Raw genomic sequence first — 21,726 nt, 5'->3', positions numbered from 1 at the left:
TCCAGCATCTGCAGACCTCACTTTCTCCTAGTTGATTTTAACCTACTGCGAATCCTCTTGCAAGGATGTCTTCCTTGAAGAAGCTCTCTTCCTCCCTCTACAAGGATCTCAGTGAGTCCCTCTCTCACTGCACCCCCCAGGTCATCTCCTCTGCCCTGAAGCTCTTCAGCCACGTCAGCATTCTTGAAGAAGGGCTTATGCCCGAAACGTCGATTCTCCTGCTCCTCGGATGCTGCCTGACCTGTTGCGCTTTTCCAGCAACACATTTTTCAGCTCTGATCTCCAGCATCTGCAGACCTCACTTTCTCCTTTCATTAATGGCTATAGGATAGTTGTTAACTGTACATCGGAAATAAATAACTAGTCGTATCCAATATGTGTTAAGGACAAGGTGCTATGAATAGAATAGGACAGAAAAAAATAAACAAAGGCAGAAATTGCTGGAGAAACTTAGCAGGTCTCGCAGCATCTATGGAGAGAAAACAGAATCCAGTGACTCTTCTTTAGAACAATGGAATAGAAACCAAGCTATTTATGTAGAAACCGCAACTCTACATAAATTTCCTAAACTAATTCTTTTTGAAAATGCAACACATTAAATATAGTTGTTCCTTTAGCACTGACACCTTTAAATAACTGAAAATAAACTATTAAAATGCTTAAGGGAAAATTAATTCCTTGTAAACGTTATGTAGCTTGAAATTTTCTTTTGCAATATTAATACGGACTGAAGAATGAATGGGACAAAATATTCAAGTTACAGCTAAGCCATTTAGGGACAGAATTAGAAACGTACTTTTCTACACGAACAGTGGCAGAAATATGAAATTAACTGCCCTGAAAATCTGTAGATATTGGAGGTCAATTAGAGCTGCCAAGATTAAAGACAATATTCTTTTTGTTAGGAAGGCCATCAAGTATAATAAATGGGTTTTGAACCAGGGTCTAATTGAATGGCAGAGCAGGGCCAGAGGGGCTGAATGGCCTACTCCTGTCCTTGTGCATTTCAGGATGTGAAACCCTTCTGTGTGTTACCTGTTGAAAGTATGTAAAGACACTAAAACTTAATTTGACACTTCTTTCCTTACACTAAGGATGTAAGCTTTTCCACATGTCAAAATGTTTGTTGCTATTACTGCACCACAATATTTCGAAGGTGGTAACCATTTTACAGTCATTACAGCCCAGGAAGTGACCACCCAGCCCATGAAGTCTATGTAGAGCAATTCTACCAGTCCCACCCTCCTGTTCTGTCATTGTAGTTATTTAAATTTATTTCCACCAGGTTTCTATCCAATTTCGTTTTGAAATCATTCACGATTCCAATGTACACCAGGTGGCCAACCCTTTGGTTATTAATTCTGTTTTCTTGTCAACATGATGTTGTTTCTCAAAGACTCATCAATATTGCCATATTTTTAGTCTCAATCTCCCAAAATGTTATCTATCCAAACGTTATATCATCTAGGTGGGCAAAACATTGCTATCAATGAGCAATGCAGTATATAATCCACGTGCGGGATTCTGAATTATGTTCAAGAGTTTCAATGCAAATTTAGGGGAACGTTAGCCACATGTTGACTTACAAGTCTTGAGTATGCCGGGACTAACATGTTTTAGTACATAAGGTCAGCTCCCCCATTACTTGAATCTGCGTTTTTTGGTTTGAAGAAAGGGAATTGAATTCCAGCTAATCTGATGAGCAGTATGTTGACAGAATGCATCGCTGTGCAAACAAAGAGAAGCCAGAAAGAATATCCAAAAGCTTCAGTCTGTGTCTTGAAGACAAAGTTTGCCTCTTTGTAGTTTGCAATCTTCTCAGACAGGCGATGAGTTTTTACTTCAGAGGTAAAGAGTATCATCACCATAAAACCGCTGGAACCTGATGTGGAAAGAAAGGATGATATTAAGAAAATATTTGAAAGGACAAAATAACTTATGTGTCTGTGCTTTTTATGTGTTACCACAATAATTGTGAAGATAGTGTCGCCTGTAATTCTTCATCGATTGCTAGAAGCTTCAAACGTTTTTCTCATTATCTTTCCAATTTACTGATATGACTGACCTCTGACTGACATCCACTGGACCCTCTGGCATTGACTTTCCAATAGTCATAGAGTCATACAGCATAGAACAGGCCCTTTGGCCCACTGTCTCTATGCTGACCAACAACTGTCGAACTACATCAACCCCATTTACCTGCATTTAGTCCATCGCCCACTCTGCCCTGGTATTTTAAACATTCATTCAGATGCTTCTTAAATATTATGAGAGTACTTACTTCCACCACCCTCCAGCACATTCCCTATTTCTACCACCCTCTGGGTGAAAATATTCCTCCTAGATCTCCTTTAAACTACTTGCTCCTCACCTTAAACTTGTGCCCTCTGGTCTTAGATACATCTGCCATGGGGAAAAGATTCTCATGGTCTATTCTGTCTACGCCTGTTATAATTTTGTATATCTCAAATCAGATCCCACCCACCCTGCCTCAGCCTCCTCTGCTCCAGGGAAAACAAACTCAGCCTATCCAGTCTCTACTTATAACTGAGACTCTTCATCCCAGGCAACATCCTGATGAATCTCCTCTGCACCCTCTCCAGGTCAATCACAGCTTTCGATTGTGTGGGGACCAGAACTGCGCACAGTATTCCATCTGGGACCTAACCAATGTTTTATAAAGTTGCACTGAGAATTCCTTACTTCTATATTCTACGGTCCAGCTAATGAAGGCAAGCATCCCCCATATGCCTACTTCACCAGCCTGTCTGCCTGTGCTGACAACTTCAGGGATCTTTGGACTGGTACACCAAGGTCCTCTCCGTACTCCCTAGAGACCAACCATTCATTTTGTGTATCCTTCCCTTATTGAACCTCCCAAAATATATCACCTTACACATATCAGGATTGAATTCTATCTGCTGTTGCTCTGCCCAATTTACCATTTGATCAATATCAGACAGTAGCCTGAGACCATCCTCCTCATTATCAACAAACCCTTCGATTTTCACATCACCCGCAAACTTACGAAATATACCTTGCACATTCACATCCAAGTCATTAATGCACATTACAAACAGCAAGGGTCCCAGCAGCAATCCCTGTGCTACACCACTGGTCATCAGCTTCCAATCACAAAAATAACCCTCCATCACCACACTTTGCCTCCCATTTGGAAGCCAATTTTGGATCCAGTTGGCAACTTGCCCTGGATCCCATGGGCTTTTACCTTTTAGATCAGCCTTCCATGTGGGACCTTGTCCATATAAACCACATCAAATGTACTATCCTCATCAATATATTTAGTCACCTTCTCAAAAAACTCAATTAAATTAGTCAGACAGAATTGCCCTCTAAGAAATCTGTGCTAACCATCTCTGATCATCCCCTGCTTATTTGAGTATGGAGTATTCCCATTCTTCATAAGTTTTTCCACTAATTTCCCTACTACCGATATCAGGCTACCTGGTCTGTAATTACCTGGCCTGTCCCTGCTGCCACACTGGAACAACTGAACTACATTAGCTATCCTCCAGTCACCTGGCACTTCACATGTGGCCAGCAAAGTATTAGATATCTCTCCCAGTGTCTCCTCCCTTGCTTCCTACAGCAGATTGGGATACATTTAATCAGGTCCTCGAGACCTATGTATCTTTATACCCTACAAGATGCATCTTCTTTCAGCAGCATTTACCCCTGACTAATTCACCTGACCTACACATCCCTGAATTCAATGGGGCAATTTAGCATGACCGATTCACCTAATCTGCACATCTTTGGATTGTGGGAAGAAACCAGAGCACCCGGAGGAAATCCCCGAAGACACGGGAAGAATGTGCAAGCTCCACACAGACAGTCGCCCAAGGCAGGAATGTTTACCTATTATTTATTTGCTGTCTGTGCTACCTAACTCTGTGATCTGCCTATATTGCTCACAAGACATTGCTTTTCACTGTGTCTCGATACAGATGACAATCAATTCAATTTAACTCAACATCCTCAATGGTCCCAATGCCAACCAGTTTCAATACGAACTATTAAGTGCAACGCCACTTCAAATTAGCATTAAGAAACAATATTTTTTAAAAATCAGCAGAATGAAGCTGATGAGATTCATATTAGCTTAGCATTGTCTGATCCAAGAAAGTTCCCCGAGATTCCATTAAAATTGGATCTGAGTCAGTGGTAATATACGTGCAACTTAGATCTCTCTGGGCTTGCAGTTAATAGACACTAAAGAGCATTGCTAACTTGCACCTAACTAACACTACCGTAATGCACACTGACAAACATGAGGGAAAAGTTCTAACAGAAAAAAAACCTGGTTTGACCATTTATGATGCCTCAGCTCATTTATCACTGTTGAGTCACTGGCTTGAGCTAATTAATGTTGGATAGTAATGCAATTTGTCACCATTATTTGTTAACCAGGTAAAGAGAAACATCGATTGCTCAAGCAGCCCAAACTGGTGCATCTAAAGTCTTGATTCCTCATGAGTAATTTGAGTTGTCTGATGAAATTCACTAATCCTTTGTAATAGAGTTATGTTCCAAGACATGGAAATACCGTATGTGCATAAATCATTTGGGGCGGCATGGTGACTCAGTGATTAGCACAGCTGCCTCACAGCGCCAGGAATCTGGGTTCAATTCCAGCCTTGGGTAATTGTCTGTGCAGAGTTTGCACATGTCGGGATGAAGGGCCTGTTTCTACGCTGTAGGGATTCTGTAGTCGGGTGCAGCATCATTGAACCAGTGAGAATGAAACAGGTAACATTTTCTGCCAACTGATTTGGGGTCAGTTAGAATGGGGAGGTGGCTGTATATTGGGAATGTTGCAAGAGCGTAATCCCAAATCCCAGGCTAATGTTCTGGGGATGTGAGTTTGATAAATCCCACCAAAGCAGATGGTGACATATGAATTCAATAAGACACGCTGGAGTCAAGAACACTTAGCCAAATAATGACAAGGTAATGTCTGGCAATATCAAAGTCTTTAAGATAATAAGAAGAAAAGACAGGTGCAGATCAAGATAAACTATTTCCACTGGCTAGGGATTCTAGAAGTACGGAAAATTGTCTAAAGTTTTGGGCTCGACCACTCGGGAGAGATGTTAGGAAGCATTTCGACACACAAAGGGTGGTGGAGGTTTGTAACACTCTTCCTCAAATGGCAGTTGATGCTATATCAATTGTTTGTTTTAAAACTGATGCAGATATATTTTTGTTAAGCAAAGGTATGAGGGGAAATGGGCCAAAGGCAAGTGTATACAGTTAGACCAGAGATCAGCTATGATCGCACTGATTGGGAGAACAGACCCGAGGGGCTGAATGGCCTACTCCTGTTCCTATGTGAAAACCTCTCTTGTTCACTAATATCCATCAGAGATGGAGATTTGCCATCCTAAGCCATTCTCACCCGCATGTGACTCCAGACCCGCGGCAATGTGTTTGACTCTTATGGGATGGGCAATAAATGCTGGCCGAGGTAGTGGCATCCATATTCCACTGAAATGTTTTTTTGAAAACTTTTCAACTTCTCACTGCAGTGCTGAACTAATATTTCAGGTCATTGTAAGTCCCATGTGAATTTCCTTTCCACAATTAAGTTGAAAATGACACCTTTATTTTTACACCATTCCTGAAATGTGAATGTTTTATGGGGTTAGAAGGTAACAGAAGTAAAGAATTCTTCTTCCCATCATTGATTCAACATCAATCATTTATGAGATGGGATGTTTGTAACACTTTATTCTCATTGTTGGGCCTGAAAATTCAACTTGAGCTGACGAGGTAATAGCCTCATGTAATGCCTCTAGGTTGAGATATGCCACTTCCAGCCTGAGGGTTTTATGCATTTGAGTTAATGGCAGTCTGGCTCTGGGGCACAGTTTTCTCTTTACTCCTTCACTGGATAGGCCATCGCTGGCACAACCTGCAGTTATTGCTCTCGAGATGTCTTCTCAAGGATTTAGATTTGCTCACTGAGCTGGAAGGTTCATTTCCAGACGTTTCGCCACCCTACTAGGTAACACCTTCAGTGGACTTTTCAGCTCAGCGAGCAAACCTACATCCAGAACCTCGACCTGAGCTACAAATCTTCTCAAAACTCACTAATGTCTTCTCAAGTCTAACTGAGTGATTTGTTGGGCAGTTAAGAATGAACCAGATCAGGCCAGACCACATGAGGAATGAAACTTTGCTTCTCTAACGTGAACTAGGTGCATTTTAACCATCAGTCAGTTCATTGTCACAACCACGGATAACAGCCTCTCGTTAAATTAATTTAGTTTCCAATTTGAACTCCTGTTCCCAGCCATCAGTCCAGGCGACTTCACTATAAGACCATATGACATAGGAGCAGAAGTAGGCCATGCAGCCCATCGACTCTGCTATCCAATCAGATCATGGCTGATCTCAGAATCCTCAACTCCACTTTCTTGCCTTTTCCCCATAATCCTTGATTCCTTTACCAATTAAAACTTTGTCCATCACACCCTTGAATATACTTAATGAGCCAATCTCAACAGTGCTGCCTGGTAAAGAATTCCACGGATTCTCTACTCTCTGAGAAAAGAAATTCCTCCTCATCCCTTAATGTATGACCCCTTATTTTGACATTATACACTGAGGTACCAGACTCTATCACAAGGGAAACAACCTCACTGGACCTACCCTCTCAAGTCTTGTATGTTTTAACAAGGTTGCCTCTCATTCTTCTATATTGCAACAAGTTCAGGCCCAAACTGTCCAACCTCTCCTTATAAATCAGTCTGTCTATATATCTGGTATCAGCTGAGTGAACCTTCTTTGGACTGTCTCCAATGTCAATTTATCTTTCTTTTCACTACAAGACCAGTCACATAACAATGAGGTTAGTGTAGCCTATATCATTTTTATCTGTCTTGCATTTATTTATTGCTTTGTCCTGTTGAAATTTTATGGGTCTGAAACTCTGGCTGGAATTTGTTTATCTCAAGGTATATTCTCGTTCCAGCGCTGAAGCAGACACTAAGTTCAGTGGCTACATTCCCATGGGTGAGTCAGATAGTTTTGGGGTGTACCAGAAATCTGACATCAAGTGACTGACACTTCAGCACTATGCCTGAGAGTGTGCTGCATTGTCACAGGTGGAACTGAAGGCTTTTCAGAAGGTAAATTAAACCAAGACCTAGAATATAGAAGAGTACAGCACAGGAACAGGCCCTTCAGCCCATGATGTTGTGTTGAACATGACACCAAGTTAAACTAATCCCTTCTGCCTTCCTTTGGTCTATATCTCTCCATTCCTTGCTTAATCATGAGCTTATCTAAAAGCCCCTTAAATGCCCCTATCATATCTGCCTCCACCTCCATCTCCCAGCAGCATATTCTAGACTCCTACCCCTCTCTGCGTACAAACTTGCCCCTCACATCTCCTTTGAACTTTCCCCATCTCACCTTAAATGCTTGCCCTCAAGTATTGGACATTTCAACTCTGGGAAAACGATTCTGACCGTCAAACCTATCTATGCATCTCATAACCTTAAAGACTTCTATCAAGACTCCCTGCAACCTCTGCCACTCCAGAGAAAACAATCTGAATTTTTCCAGCCTCTCCCTATAGCTCATATCCTCTGATCCAGGCAGCATCCTGGTAAATCTCTGTTGCACCCGCTCCAAACCCTCCAAATCTGTCCTGTAATGTGGCGACCAGAATTGAACTCAGTACTCTAAGTGTGGCCGAACCAAAGCCTTATAAACCTGCAACATCATTTCCTGATTCTTGTACTCAATGCCCCGACCAATAAAGGCAAGCATGCCATACACCTTCTTTCCCACCTTTCCTATCTGTGTGGCTACTTTCAGGGAGCTATGGACTAGAACCATCCCTCTGTACATCAATGCTGTTCAGGATCCTGCCATTAACTGTATATTTTCCCTTAATCTGATTTATGCTGTTGTGTAAATGATCCTATGCCAGTACTGGGAGATAAGCTGGGTATCCTGATTATCTGATCATTTATTGCTATCTTTGGGAGCTAGCTGTATAAGGAGCTTCCTTTTTAAGACTGTGAAGTTTTCAATTAATTTCAGTCTAAACAGAACCAAGACAAAAAAGGAAAACTCTTGCCACTATTCCATCTGCATTTTTCCAGTGTTCTAACTTTGGGATTGACGAAAAGGAGCAATTCCCTATGATACTCACAGGCGATGGTATTCCAAAGGTACAGGCCATTTGGACCTTGGAGGGTCTCATAAGGTCTTCCAAATGCATTGAACATAAAGAATCCTGCCGCCACCAAAGCGAACACAATTACCACAACAGAAAACAGTATTACAGCAACATGAAGACCTGCAGGAATCGCATCCAAGAGTGTTGGAAAAACTGGAAAAAAAATAGAAATAGCAATTGTTAAGTGATGGTTGTCCTGGACTATTGTTTGCAGCTTGTGCTGGGGCATTTGCGCGATAAGGTTTTTCTTTAATTTTTCCAATTTCACCTTCTGCTTGCCTGGATAAGTACATTGCTTGAGGAGCTCAACATCAAAGCAATCTGCTTGATTAGCACCACCTTCAACATTCACTCCCTCCATATACCACTGTACAGTGGCTCTACTGCATCCCATATGCAATACAGCCACTTGCTTAAGCTCCTTTGACAGCAACTTCAAAACCCATAACCTCTATCACCTAGAAGGACAAGGACGATAGGCACATTGGAACAAGACCAACTTCAAGTTGCCTTCCGAGTTACACAGCATCCCACTCTGTAATGATAGCCAAATATTAATATTAGCCCAATATTAATATTAGCCAAATATTAAGAACCGCAACCCACTCACAACGTGTTCAGAAAAGATTTACAAGGATGTTGCTAGGATTGGACGATTTGAGCTATAGTGAGAGGCTGAATAGGCTAGGGCTGTTTTCCTTGGAGCGTTGGAGGCTGAGGGGTGACCTTATAGAGGTTTGTAAAGTCATAATGGGCATAGATAGGATAAATGGACAAGGTCTTTTCCCTGGGATGGGGAGTCCAGAACTAAAGGACATTGGTTTGGGGTGAGAGGAGAATGATATAAGGACAACTTTTTCATGCAGAGGGTGGTGCCTGTATGGAATGAGCAGACAGAGGAAATGGTGGAGGCTGGTACAATTACATTCAAAAGGCATCTGGATGGGTATATGAATAGGAAGTGTTTGGAGGGATATGGGCCGGATGCTGGCAGGTGAGACTAGATTGGGTGCGATATCTAGTCGGCATGGACAGGTAGGACCAAAGGCTCTGTTTCCGTGCTGTACATCTGTATGACTTCAGACCTGTCCACTTTTGGTTTTGACAAGGCTGTGACACAGGGTGGGGCAATCATTTAAATATTTTCATGAATTAAAATTTCAGAGAATTCAGACAAGAATCGCTCTGTGCAGCTGAGAAATTCTGCCTCTTGTAAATATTGGCAGAAATTTGTTTTCCCCCTAGACCTCAAGGATTAAGCAATAGAGCTAATAATCCATTGATTGCACTCATATGGAGATTGGGAAACAAGCAGATGGATATCAGGATGTAACCCAATTTTAATTGTAGAGTGGTTGTTTCAACATGTACCAGCAACTATTTTTAAAACCCAAAGTGTCCTTTACAGAATACTTCACTCACAAGATTAATACTAAGCAATTAACCCCAGTGCACATGACCTATGTTGTATTGAATAGAAAAACAACAGGGTGAATGAATATCCCTTCTGAATGCTTTCAGAATGACAGACACAACTGCTTTCTTTGTCACTGAAATTTTATATTGAGGTTATTGCTGATCCATAGGTTATCAAGAGCTGGTATGATATTAACAATGCCAGACAGATGAAACAATTTAATTTACAGCTGTAGTTTAGCAGCTCAGTTTGTTATCCTGCACCACAACAGCAACATTGCCCATTTTGCTTCCACAGAGCATCTGTCAGACAGAATCAGGTTCTTACTTGGCCGCTGAAGACATGACATGCCTAGTACAGAATTAATAAACCGTAACCTCAATTAGATTGCATAGCTCCGCAGCCAGGGCTTTGTTTGTATGTGTGCTTGCTTTGTACATACATCTGAGAGGGGGATTAGGGTACTCAGCGGTAATAGATCATGCTCCCATCTTCTACTCCAATTCCACTCCTCCCAGCTCTGATTTCCAGCCCGTGTTAAGTGTGTTCATCCCAAATATGTCAACTCTCAATTTGTATCAGGTCTGAGCATAACACATCTTCCTCAGATATTACAGAACAAGGTCTTACATGCTGCTGTTAAATCCAATAACTTACTGATGGCAAGGTGGTGGTACGATGATATTGTAACCCAGAGGCCCAAGGTAATGCTTTGGGCATTAAATTCTATTTCTGGAGCTGCTAGAATTGAAATTAAATGGACTAAAATCTAGAACTGAAAGCTAGTCTCAGAAATGGTGCCTATGAAACTATTGTTAGTTGCTATTAAAACCCATCTGGTTCATTAATCCCTTTCAGAGAAAGGCAATGTACGGCCCAGCAATGTGGTGGATTCTGGATTGTCCTTTGAAATGGTTCAAAGCAAAACCTTTAGTTCAAGGAGAATTAGGACAATTGCTGGTTTTGTCACTGAAGTTTAGATCCCATGAAAGTATGGAATCAAAAACCATCCAGGCAGTGGGCTGTGATGGGGGTCAACGAAATTGACTGTCCACCCTTTCTCCACAGTTACATTCATGTTTCGGTGTCTGTTCAGAGGGTGCACTTGGTGCCCGCCAGCACAATTTAAAGACAAGTGGGCACTGCAGGGGCTGGAGTGCATCGTCACACTGAATAGCTGTGTTTTGATTTGACTTTTGAAGTTTCCGTTTCCAGTTTTGTAAGCTTCCGATGACCATTCAATTTTGTTTTTGTTACAGTCCCAACCAGCGGCTGTTTAACAGGAATCAACATTTTAAAGGAGTAGAAAAGAAATGTCGAAGAAGGTAGGTTTTATGGAGTGAGTTAAAGGATGAAAGGTTCTGGATTAAAGGATGAAGAGTCTTCCAGAGCTTGGGGCTGGCCGTGAGCGCCAATGGCAGAACATTTAAAATTCGAGATGCTCAGGGATCTGGAATTCGAAGAATGTGGCTATCACATAGGCTTGTGGATTTTGGCAGATTACAACAACAGCAAAGAAATGGGCTATGGAGAGATTTGAAAACAAAGAGTATTTTCAAATTGAAGCACTACTTAACTGGGAGTAAATGTAGACACTGACACATCTGCTAAGTTCCTCCAACAATTTCTGTTTTTGTTTCAGATCTCCAGCATCCACAGTTCTTTGCTTTATTTCTGCTCCTGTGGGGTTTCTCCCCACAACAATTGAGGATCATTAACACCATCATTGAGGCTAGCTTTATATCCCAGATTTCCCAACTGAGTTAAAATTCCACCCATCTGTCCCGTTCGATATGAACCCATATGCCAAGAGGATTAGAACGGACCCCTGGAGTGGGTGGGCAATGAAAATTGCTATCTTGATGTCGAGATCTTGACACTTCACAGGCCTTTTTTGGAATTTGAAAGAGGTGTTGGGGGATTGGGGGTAGCAGGGAGGATGCCTGACACCGGTTAACAATTCCTCAAGTTCCTAAGGGAATTTGTTCAGGGGTTGATGTGGAGCAGAACTATTGAAAAGTTGTTCAAGCGTGCCTGTGCAGTCTCATGCAGAGCTATCTGGCTTCATCATGGGTTTAAATAACTTCACAGGCAATGGCTTCATAAACCTGGAGTTGACTCTGGAGGTGACTTAATTAAAAACACTTAAGATTCTGAGGCGAAAAGTGTGGTGCTGGAAAAGCACAGCAGGTCTGGCAGCATCTGAGGAGGGGGGAATCAACATTTCAGGCATAAGCCCTTCATCAGGCATATGAGGACAGCGGTGGGGGTGGGGTGGGGAGGGATGCTGAGGTAGCTGGGAAGGAGATACGCAGATGCAAGTGGGGGGTGATGACGATAGATCAGAGGGGAGGGTGGAGTGGATAGGTGGGAAGGGAGATAGATAGGTCGGACAATTCAACAGGGCAGTGCTGGGTTGGAGGATTGAATCTGGGATGAGGTGGTGGTGTGGGGGGGGGGGGGAGATGAGGAAACTGGTGAAGTCGACGTTGGAGGGTCCCAAGGTGGAAGATGAGGTATTCTTCCTCCAGACGTCAGGTGGCTTGGATTTGGAGGCCCAAGACTTGCATATCCTTGGGGGAGTGGGAGAGGGAGTTGAAGTGGTCAGCTTGACCGAGTTGATATTGCAAGCATTTTTCCTTTTAGAACTTAGAACCAGTAGCATCATTTAAAAATCAGGTCTTGCCCATTTAAGGGGATTTTCTTTCAGAGGATTGAGAGCCTTTGAAGTTCTCTTGCTCAAAAGGCATCTGATGCAGAATCTTTAAATATTTTGAAGATTAGATTCCCTACATATGGAAACAGCCCGTTCAGCCCAACAAGTCAACACCGACCCTCCGAAGTGTAACCCACCCAGACCCTTTCCCTTAGCCTATATTTACCCCTGACGAATACACCTAACACTATGGGCAATTTAGCATGGCCAAGTCACCTGACCTACCCATCTTTGGATTGTTGGAGGAAACTGGAGCACCCGGAGGAAACCCACGCAGACACAGGGAGAATGTGCTAACTCCACACAGACAGTCACCCAAGGCAGGAATCAAACCCAGGTCCCTGACTCTGTGAGGCAGCAGTACTAACCACTGAGCCACCATGCCACCCTGTTTATGCCCAAAACGTTGACTCTCCTGCTCCTCGGATGCTGCCTGACCTGCTGTGCTTTTCCAGCGGCACAGTTTTTGAGTCTGAAGTCATAAGTATGCCAGACCATGTAAGTGCAGCAGATGTGTGATAAACCCTTTGGGTTTTGAACAACAATTGAAAATAGTCGTCAATTCCAGGTTTATTAATGGAATTTAAATTCCATCAGCTTCTGTGGTCAGATTTAAACCCATGTCATCCGATCATTCATCTGGGCTTTTGGATTACTAGCCCAGTGAGATTCCCACTTACTCACAATCTCTTTGGCATGGTCTCTAACATCGCACTGAGTTTGCTCCCTGGTTAATGAGGTGATGAACATTCAAAAATGATATCACAGAATCAACACACTTGGTTCCCAAAATTCACTCTTCCATTGGAATCCGGAACTTCTGGAACTTGCTGTGGGATTGATTGACATATCCACAAAATGTCAAATCAAATGTTGGCGATGACACTTTACAATGTTCATTCTTTGCTTTCCTCTGGGGAAGCAGTTGGCTTTGGTGGGTTGAAGGGATCAAGCTGGATCTCCAATGATGGTGGTGGTAATGGGGGGAGGGATGGGGAGTAATTGTTGATAACACCAATTCTCAAATCAATTAATTAATTAATACTACGAGCTCACCTGTTGATGAATTTTTGACGAAGATAACTAGATGGAGAGAAGAAAATTGGCAGAAAGTAAGGGCAAAACTAAGGAACTTCATGACAATTCTATGATTCATTCAGCTGCATTTGAAGAGAGCTATCAAGGATGTGGCAAACAAAATTACCTATTTCTACACTGGAACCATTCCATGATTCTAAATTTGGGTAATTATATGCTGGGGGGGTTAATTAACCTTGGACTCAGGAACAAGTTGGATGCAATGGAATTGGCTGTTTGCTGCATAAAAAACCCAAATTTACTTTCTACTGAAATCAATGGAACACAGTTGGAGTGTTTAACAAGCAACCGATTTGAGAGCTCCCATTTTACACGATCATTAGGGTTAAAATTACTCTATACAATTTCCTTTATTATTTGTGACAGTTAGAACCTTAGTTCTTTAAAATTGATGAAAATTATCATTCACAGCAGTTTTATTGCATGTGGTTCAGTCAACAATTGGAAACAATCTCCTTTCAAAAACTTCAGAAAGATTACTTTCCATCGCAAAGAGTCCCATTAGGTCATTTTGTTTCTCCTATTCAACATAACTTCGATTTGTCATTAATTCACTTCAAAGTGCCCCTTTGAGACAGCTCTCTTGTAAATGGGCCATTAGAATTGTGTAGCTTGAAGATTACACTGACTGCATCTGTTTTTACAGTGTGTCAAACAATCCACTTGCCATGAATAAGCTACCCTTTCTTGTTTAGTATTTTTTAATTAACTTGCCTTACTGTTATTCGCAAACCATGCCAGTCTTATCAAAGGACAATTGGCCAGAATGTAAAAGTGCTGATGAGCACAAAGTGCGAGTCACCGGGCAGATTAGGATACCGAAAAATAAAGCAGGTCAAGTCAAAATAATGACTAAATTTAGTTTCGATCCATCTGCTGGGAAGAAGTCTTAATTTCTAAACTTTTTTGTGTAATCTCTGTTTTCGATCAAAATATGATGAACATTATAATTTCATAGTGAACTAGTAGCATACATAAGACATGAATGAGGAATAGCAGTTGACTGCAGATAATGGAGATTGTAACCTTTACAAAATTCATAACAAATAATATTCCCTCAACAGAAACTCACACAGAAGTACAATACACTGTTTTATCAAGCCCTCTGTGCTAAGGGTTGTTGCTAATCGCTGAACAATGTCAACTTGTTATAAAACCACTTGTACTAAATTTAAATTGAATTGGGGAAGCAACAAGAAAAATGTTCAACATATTTTAATGACCTGCACAACTTAAAGTGCAGCGTGGCAATGCCCTATGCCCTGAAATATTAACCCATATGTATGGGTTATACTATGTTATAGTATGTGGAAGAGGGACCATAGAAAGCAAAGTAAAGGGTACAGTTTGCTGCACAATAACAATGAGATGCAAGTTACATTGTAAAAGTTAAAAAAACTCTATTACTATCAGAAGACAGGTGGGTAAAGGCATTCATCCTACAAGATCCTGAAATGTTCTGCTTTCCACATCTGTCCTTATGAAATAATTAGATTGGGTAGACCTTAATGCTGTCTCCAACATTAACCCTTTCAAAAGCACTAGCATATACAACAGTCTTTATTGAGTCATAGAGAGGTACAACACGGAAACAGACCCTTCAGTCCAACTCGTCCATGCTGACCCGATATCCTAAATTAATCTAGTCCCATTTGCCAGCATTTGGCTTGTATCCCTCTAAACCATATCTTTTCCCATCCAGATGCCTTTTAAATGTTGCAATTGTACCAGCCTCCATCACTTCCCCGGCAGCTCATTACATACATGCACAAGCCTCTGCATGGAAAAGTTGCCCCTAAGGTCCCTTTTAAGTCTTTCCCCTCTCACCCTAACCCAAAGCCCTCTAGTTCTGGACTCCCCCAACCCAGGGAAAAGACTTTATCTATTTACCCTATTGATGCCCCTCATAATTTTGTAAACCTCTACAAGGTCACCCTTCAGCCTCCGATGCTCCAGGGAAAACACCCCAGCTTATTCAACTTCTCCCTCTAGCTCAAATCCTCCAACCCTGGCAATATCCTTGTAAATCTTTTCTGAACCCTTTCAAGTTTCACAACATCCTTCCCATAGGAGGGAGATCAGAATTGCACACAATATTCCAAAAGTGGCCGAACCAATGTCCTGTACAGCTGCAACATGACCTCTCAAGTCCTATGCTCAATGCTCTGATCAATACAGGAAAGCATACCAAACGCCTTCTTCACTAAACTATCTACCCGAGACTCTACTTTCAAGGAACTATGGACCTGCACTCCAAGGTCTCTTTGTTCAGCAACATTCCCCAGGACCTTACCATTAAGTGTATAAGTCCTGCTCTGATTTGCCTTCTGAATTAACATTTTCCCTTCTACTTAGAGTCATAGAGTTGTACAACACTGAAACAGACTCTTCTGTCCATGCTGACCAGATATCCTAACCTTATCTAGTACCATCAGCCAGTATTTGGCCCATATCCCTCTAAACCCTTCCTATTCTGATGCCTTTTAAATATTGTAACTGTAGCAGCCACCCCCACAACTTCCTTTGGCCACAGACCATACACGCTCCACCCTCTGCGTGAAAAAGTTAAACCTTAGGTCTCTTTTAAATCTTTCCCCTCTCATCATAAACCTATGCCCTCTAGTTTCTGACTCCCCCAGCCTGGAAAAAAAGACCTTCGCTATTTACTCTATCCATGCCCTTTATGATTTTATAAACTCCTACAAGGTTGCCTCCGACGCTCCAGGGAAAATAGCCCCAGCCTCTCCCTGTAGCTCAAACCCTCCAACCCTGAAATATCCTCGTAAATATTTTGTGAACCCTTTCAAGTTTTCACAACATCTTTCCTGTAGCAGGGAGACCAGAATTGAATGTGGTATTCCAAAAGTAGTCCCACGAGTTTCTTGTACAGCTGCACCATGACCTTCCAACTCCTAAATCAATGTTCAATAATAATACTCAATACTATTGATACAAGTTTATCACACCAAAACATTTCAACGAAACATGCATGAAATGAACATGCAATTAACAACAGGTGGCAATAGAGAACATGAAGTAAGACATAATTTTTCGCTCCAAATGAGAAACCCTGAACTGTCATAAACATTGCAGACATCTCTGAGTTATACTGGTCTTTTCATTAATGATGGAGTGTTAAACTGTCACAATCACGGCAGGCAAGGATGGATTATATAGTTTTCTCAGCAGTGAATGCTTCACCTAGCCACCAATACACAAAGTATAAAAGCAAATTACTGCGGATGCTGGAATCTGAAACCAAAAGAGAAAATGCTGGAAAATCTTCATAGGTCTGGCAGCATCCGTAAGGAGAGAAAAGAGCTGACGTTTCGAGAAACATCAGCTCTTTTCTCTCCTTACAGATGCTGCCAGACCGATACACAAAGCCCTGGGTAGACAACACCTGGACCACTGTAATAAAACAGAGAACTGTGGATGTTGGAGATCTGAAACAAAAACAGGAATTGCTGGAGAAACTCAGCAGGTCTGGCAGCATCTGTGAGGAGAAAACAAAATGTTAATGATTTGAGTCTGGTGACTCTTCATCAGAACTGTGAAGTGTGACTGGACTAGAAACATTAACTCTGCTTTCTTTCCACAGAAGCTGCCAGAGCTGCTGAGTTTTTCCAGCGATTTCTGCTTTTGTTCCAGATTACTAAAATCTGGAATTATAAGCTTAGTTTCGAGATGGTGACCATGAAATTGTCAAGAATTGTTGCAAAATCCCATCTGTTTCACTGATCTCCTTTCGGGAATAAAATCTGCTGTTCTTACCTGGTCTGACCCACATGTGACTCCATTCCTACAATAATGCAGCTGCCTCTCAATTGCCCTCTGTAATGGCTGAGCAAGCCACTCAAGTTTAAGAACAATTAGAGATTGTTTATTATTATTTTATTATTCCAACTTAAGATGACAGAAGGGCATACATGAACCAAAATATTCATTCACGATTCATTGATGTAGAATTCATTTGTGTATTAAAGTGAGAAATAGTTTCACACCTGGGAAATATCTTTCCTGAATTGAAATATGATTAATATGAGAGGTAAATTTCAAAAGATAATGTGAAGGAACATAAACAGTTTAACTTAAATAACAAAGTCCCAGCTTCATCTGCTGCTGACTTGAGGCTATTGTTGATGGAAATTTAAATTGGCGATAAATTAATGTTTAAAAAAATTAATTACAAAGGATTACTTATTTGCAGAATACTCGACCTTTTGGAGTACTTTTCCATGCTGAATACTTGATCTAAATACAGTAAAGATATTTCTAATAAAAGCAAAGTAGATCGTTCCACTATAACACGCGTTTCATTAATATGAATTCGCTATAACACGATTGACGAATTTGGGACACTTTTTCTAAAGCACAAAATTTTAAAGCGTGTATAACGAGATTCCTGCCCCATTAGTTCAAATGGTGCAGATATTACAATTTCTTTTAACACGGGGTTGCGTGAGAACAGAACTACCGTGTGATAGCAGAACCGACTGTACTGCACATCCAAACAAGTGTCATATCAAATTTGAAACGTTAACTTTTGTTCTTTTCTTCGCATATGCCAGACCTACTGAGTTTCTTCAGCACTTTCTGTTTTTTGTGAAACATATTTCTAAAGCCGCTGAGAGTTTTGGGTCTTTGAGAAATAGAATTTGTGCCAGCTCAGTTTGTTTGGTCATTCTTTAGCTGTTAAATCAGAACACTGCCGCATCCAGCCTCAGCACAGAACTTGAGCACTCTTGATTCTAAGGAAATACTGCATTGCCATTCCTTTGCAAGTAATATTAATCAATCTGTCTAATCTGTTGCCTTGGATGTTTGAGGTCCTATGATGCTGTTTGAAACAGATTAAAGGGTTATTCTGGTCGACAGCCCTCCCGTAAACCACCTATAAAGCAGATTTACTGCTGAACATTTTGTTATGATTTAAAGGGCACTGCAGTGTACCAAACAGGCAACATCTTTGCTTACATGTCAGTATTGACTGCAGTTCAGAATGGCTTGAGGGGTATAATGCAGAGTTGTGAAAATGCACATTTGTTTCCATGGATAACTCTGCTTTAAGGTTACAGTGTCGAGTTTACAAAAACAAGGGATTTAACTGATGTATGGCTTGCTGCTGTACTTCAAATTATGCAACAATAGCCATTGGTTCAAAACGACCTAACTAACCTGGAGAGATCACTTGCAGAAGGACCGAGTGACCCCTCTGATTTCCTCCGAGACTTCGGTTAGCCAATTGCTAAATTTCAAGGGATACTTCATTGTAAACCTAACTTGAGGGATTTGGCTGTGAGCTCCTAATTCTGCATCACGTTTCTGTGCTTGCAAGCCTAATGGTCTTTATTGCCTCCAGCACTTAATCTCTCCAAAGGGAATATTTTTCCTGAGTGATCTGAATTTTGATGACCTGTGAACATCTGCTTGGCATTTCCAAAGCAATTCTAAAGTCAATTTGGGAACCTCAATTTACTGAGTTAAGTACTTTGTTGCAATAAGCTTTTGTCACCCTTCTTGCAAGTTAATGGATTTACTCAGGCCCCCTTCAATGAAGTAGTTTTAAAAGGAAATGTTTAGCCAAAGGAGCAGAATGGTTCACTTTGACATTGCTGACAGCAGAATTGCTATTATTTTTATATTGCAGACAATGTGGCATAGTATAAATACGTAACTAAAAACCTGTTTTTCTAAATTGATTAAAGTCAAATCAACAGGGAAAACTGCAAGGTGATATAATGGGAAATTGCATTTGAACTCAGGCCAGATCTGGGAGATGCAATTCTACTTTTTGACTGTTGTGTTTGTATTTAATTCTGCAAATAGAAGCTAAATACCTTGGAGTTAAAGGTAAGTGGACAAACATGTGTTGTGACTGAATCAATTAATTGTATTAAAATATATGTGCTTTTAATTTAATTTTATATTTGTATCAAAAGAGGTTTTTTTATTCACCCATGGGACTGAGCCAGCACTTCTTGCCCATCCCTTCAGAAGGTGATGGTGAGCTGCCCTCTTGAACTGCTGCAGTCTGTGTGTTGTTGGTAAACCCATAATGCCCCTTAAGGGAGGGAATTCCAGAACTTTGATCTAACAACACTAGAAGGAACAGCAGTATATTCCAAATCAGGATTTAAGTGGCTTGGAGGGAAACAAGAAGGTGATAGTGTCCCCATGTATCTGCTGCCCTTGTCCTTCTGGATGGTAGAGGTTGTGGGTTTGGAAGGTGTTACCCAAGAAACCTTAGTAAATTTCTGCAGTGTATCTTGTAGATGATACACACTGCTGCTACTGAGCGTTGGTGGTGAAGGGAGTGGATGTTTGTCGACGTGGTGCCAATCAAATAGGCTGCTTTGTCCTGGATGATGTCAAGCTTGAGTGTTGTTGGAGCTGCACTCATCCAGGCAAGTGGAGAGTATTCCATCACAGTCCTGACTTGTGCCTTGTAGATGGTGGATTACGTTTTGGGGGAACTCACCCATGAGATGAGTTATCTACTGCAGGATACCTTGCATCTGACAGTTTTGTGACTATCCAGGGTCAGTTTTTATTTAGATTATATGGAATCATGCCATTTGGCCCACCAAGTCCACACTGACCCTCCGAAGAGTAAACCACCCAGATCTATTCCTCTACATTTACCCCTGACTAATGCACCTAACACAATGGGCAATTTAGCCTGACAAATTCACCTGGGCTGCACATCCTTGGATTGTGGGAGGAAACCGGATCACCCAGAGAAAATCCACGCAGACACGGGGAGAATGTGCAAACTCAACTCGGACAGTAGCCCGAGGCAGGAACTGAACCCAGGTCACTGGCGCTGTGAGGCAGTAGTGCTAACCACTGTGCCACCATGCTGCTGTTTTTGATCAATAGTATTCTCAGGATGTTGATGATGGGGTTCCAGGTTAACACCATTGAATATCAAGTGATAATGTTTAGATTCTCTCTTATTAGAGATAGTCATTGCCTGGCACTTGTGTTGCACACATGTTACTTGTCACTTTTCAGCTCAAGTCTGGATATTTGGACATGGACTGCTTCAGTATCTGAGGAGTTGCAAATGATGCTGAACATTGTGCAATCATTAGTGAATATCTGACCTTATGATGGAGGGAAGGTATTTGATGAAGCCAGTTGGGCCTTCGACACTACCCTGAGGAATTCCTGCAGAGGCATTTTAAGAGGTGAGATGACAGACCCAACCCTGCAACGCCTGATTCTACCTCCTTCCCAAGATCCACAAGCCTGACCACCCTGGCCGACCCATTGTCTCAGCATGCTCCTGCCCCACCAAACTCATCTCCACCTACCTCGATATTGTCCTATCCCCCCCAGTCCAGGAACTCCCCACATACATTCGAGATACCACCCACGCCCTCCACCTCCTCCAAGACTTCAGTTTCCCCGGCCCCCAACGCCTCATCTTCACTATGGATATCCAATCCCTCTACACCTCCATCCACCATGACCAGGGCCTCCAAGCCATCCATTTCTTCCGCTCCCGACATCCCCACCAATACCCTTCCACCGACACTCTCATTCGTTTGGCTGAACTGGTCCTCACCCTTAACAATTTCCCCTTCGAATCCTCCCACTTCCTCCAGACCAAAGGGGTAGCCATGGGAACCCGTATGGGCCCCAGCTATGCCTGTCTCTTTGTTGGCTATGTAGAACAGTCCATCTTCCACTCCCCACCTCTCCCTCCACTGATGACTGCATTGGCGCCACCTCATGCTCCTGCGAGGAGATTGAGCAATTCATCAACTTCACCAACACATTCCACCCTGACCTTAAATTCACCTGGACCATCTCTGACACCTCCCTCCCCTTCCTGGACCTCTCTATCTCCATTAATGATGACCAACTTGACACTGACATTTGTCACAAACCCACCAACTCCCACAGTTACCTGGATTATACCTCTTCCCACCCTACCTCCTGCAAAAATGCCATCCTGTATTCCCAATTCCTCTGCCTCCGCCGTATCTGCTCCCAGGAGGACCAGTTCCACCACAGAACACACCAGATGGCCTCCTTCTTTAGAGACCACAATTTCCCCTCCCACGTGATTGAAAATGCCCAACGCATCTCATCCATGTCCCGCACCTCCGTCCTCGAACCCCACCCTCCAACTGCAGCAAGGACAGAACCCCCCCGCTCCTCACCTTCCACCCCACCAACCTCCGCATAAATCGCATCATCCGCTGACATTTTCGCCACTTTCAAACAGACCCCACCACCAGAGATATATTTCCCTCCCCACCCCTTTCC

At 42.1% G+C, this 21,726-nt stretch overlaps 1 protein-coding gene across 1 annotated transcript in view; it reads right to left on the bottom strand.

The window, feature by feature from the left end:
- Positions 1–241: 241 nt before the first annotated feature.
- clrn1 (clarin 1) overlaps positions 242–21,726 on the bottom strand; it is a 27,018-nt gene continuing 5,533 nt past the window's right edge. Inside the window, exons 2-3 of the mRNA XM_043702748.1 lie at positions 8,189–8,368; positions 242–1,882 (exon numbers count right to left, since the gene is read on the bottom strand). Of these exons, the coding sequence (XP_043558683.1) occupies positions 1,617–1,882; positions 8,189–8,368 (446 nt within the window). The 3' untranslated portion in view covers positions 242–1,616. The remainder of the gene's footprint in view (positions 1,883–8,188; positions 8,369–21,726) is intronic.

This window comes from Chiloscyllium plagiosum, chromosome 13, assembly GCF_004010195.1.
Source record: "Chiloscyllium plagiosum isolate BGI_BamShark_2017 chromosome 13, ASM401019v2, whole genome shotgun sequence".
Lineage (NCBI taxonomy): Eukaryota > Metazoa > Chordata > Chondrichthyes > Orectolobiformes > Hemiscylliidae > Chiloscyllium > Chiloscyllium plagiosum.
The sequence above is the reverse complement of the archived record's forward strand: the minus strand, read 5'-3'. Positions and strand labels throughout refer to the sequence as shown.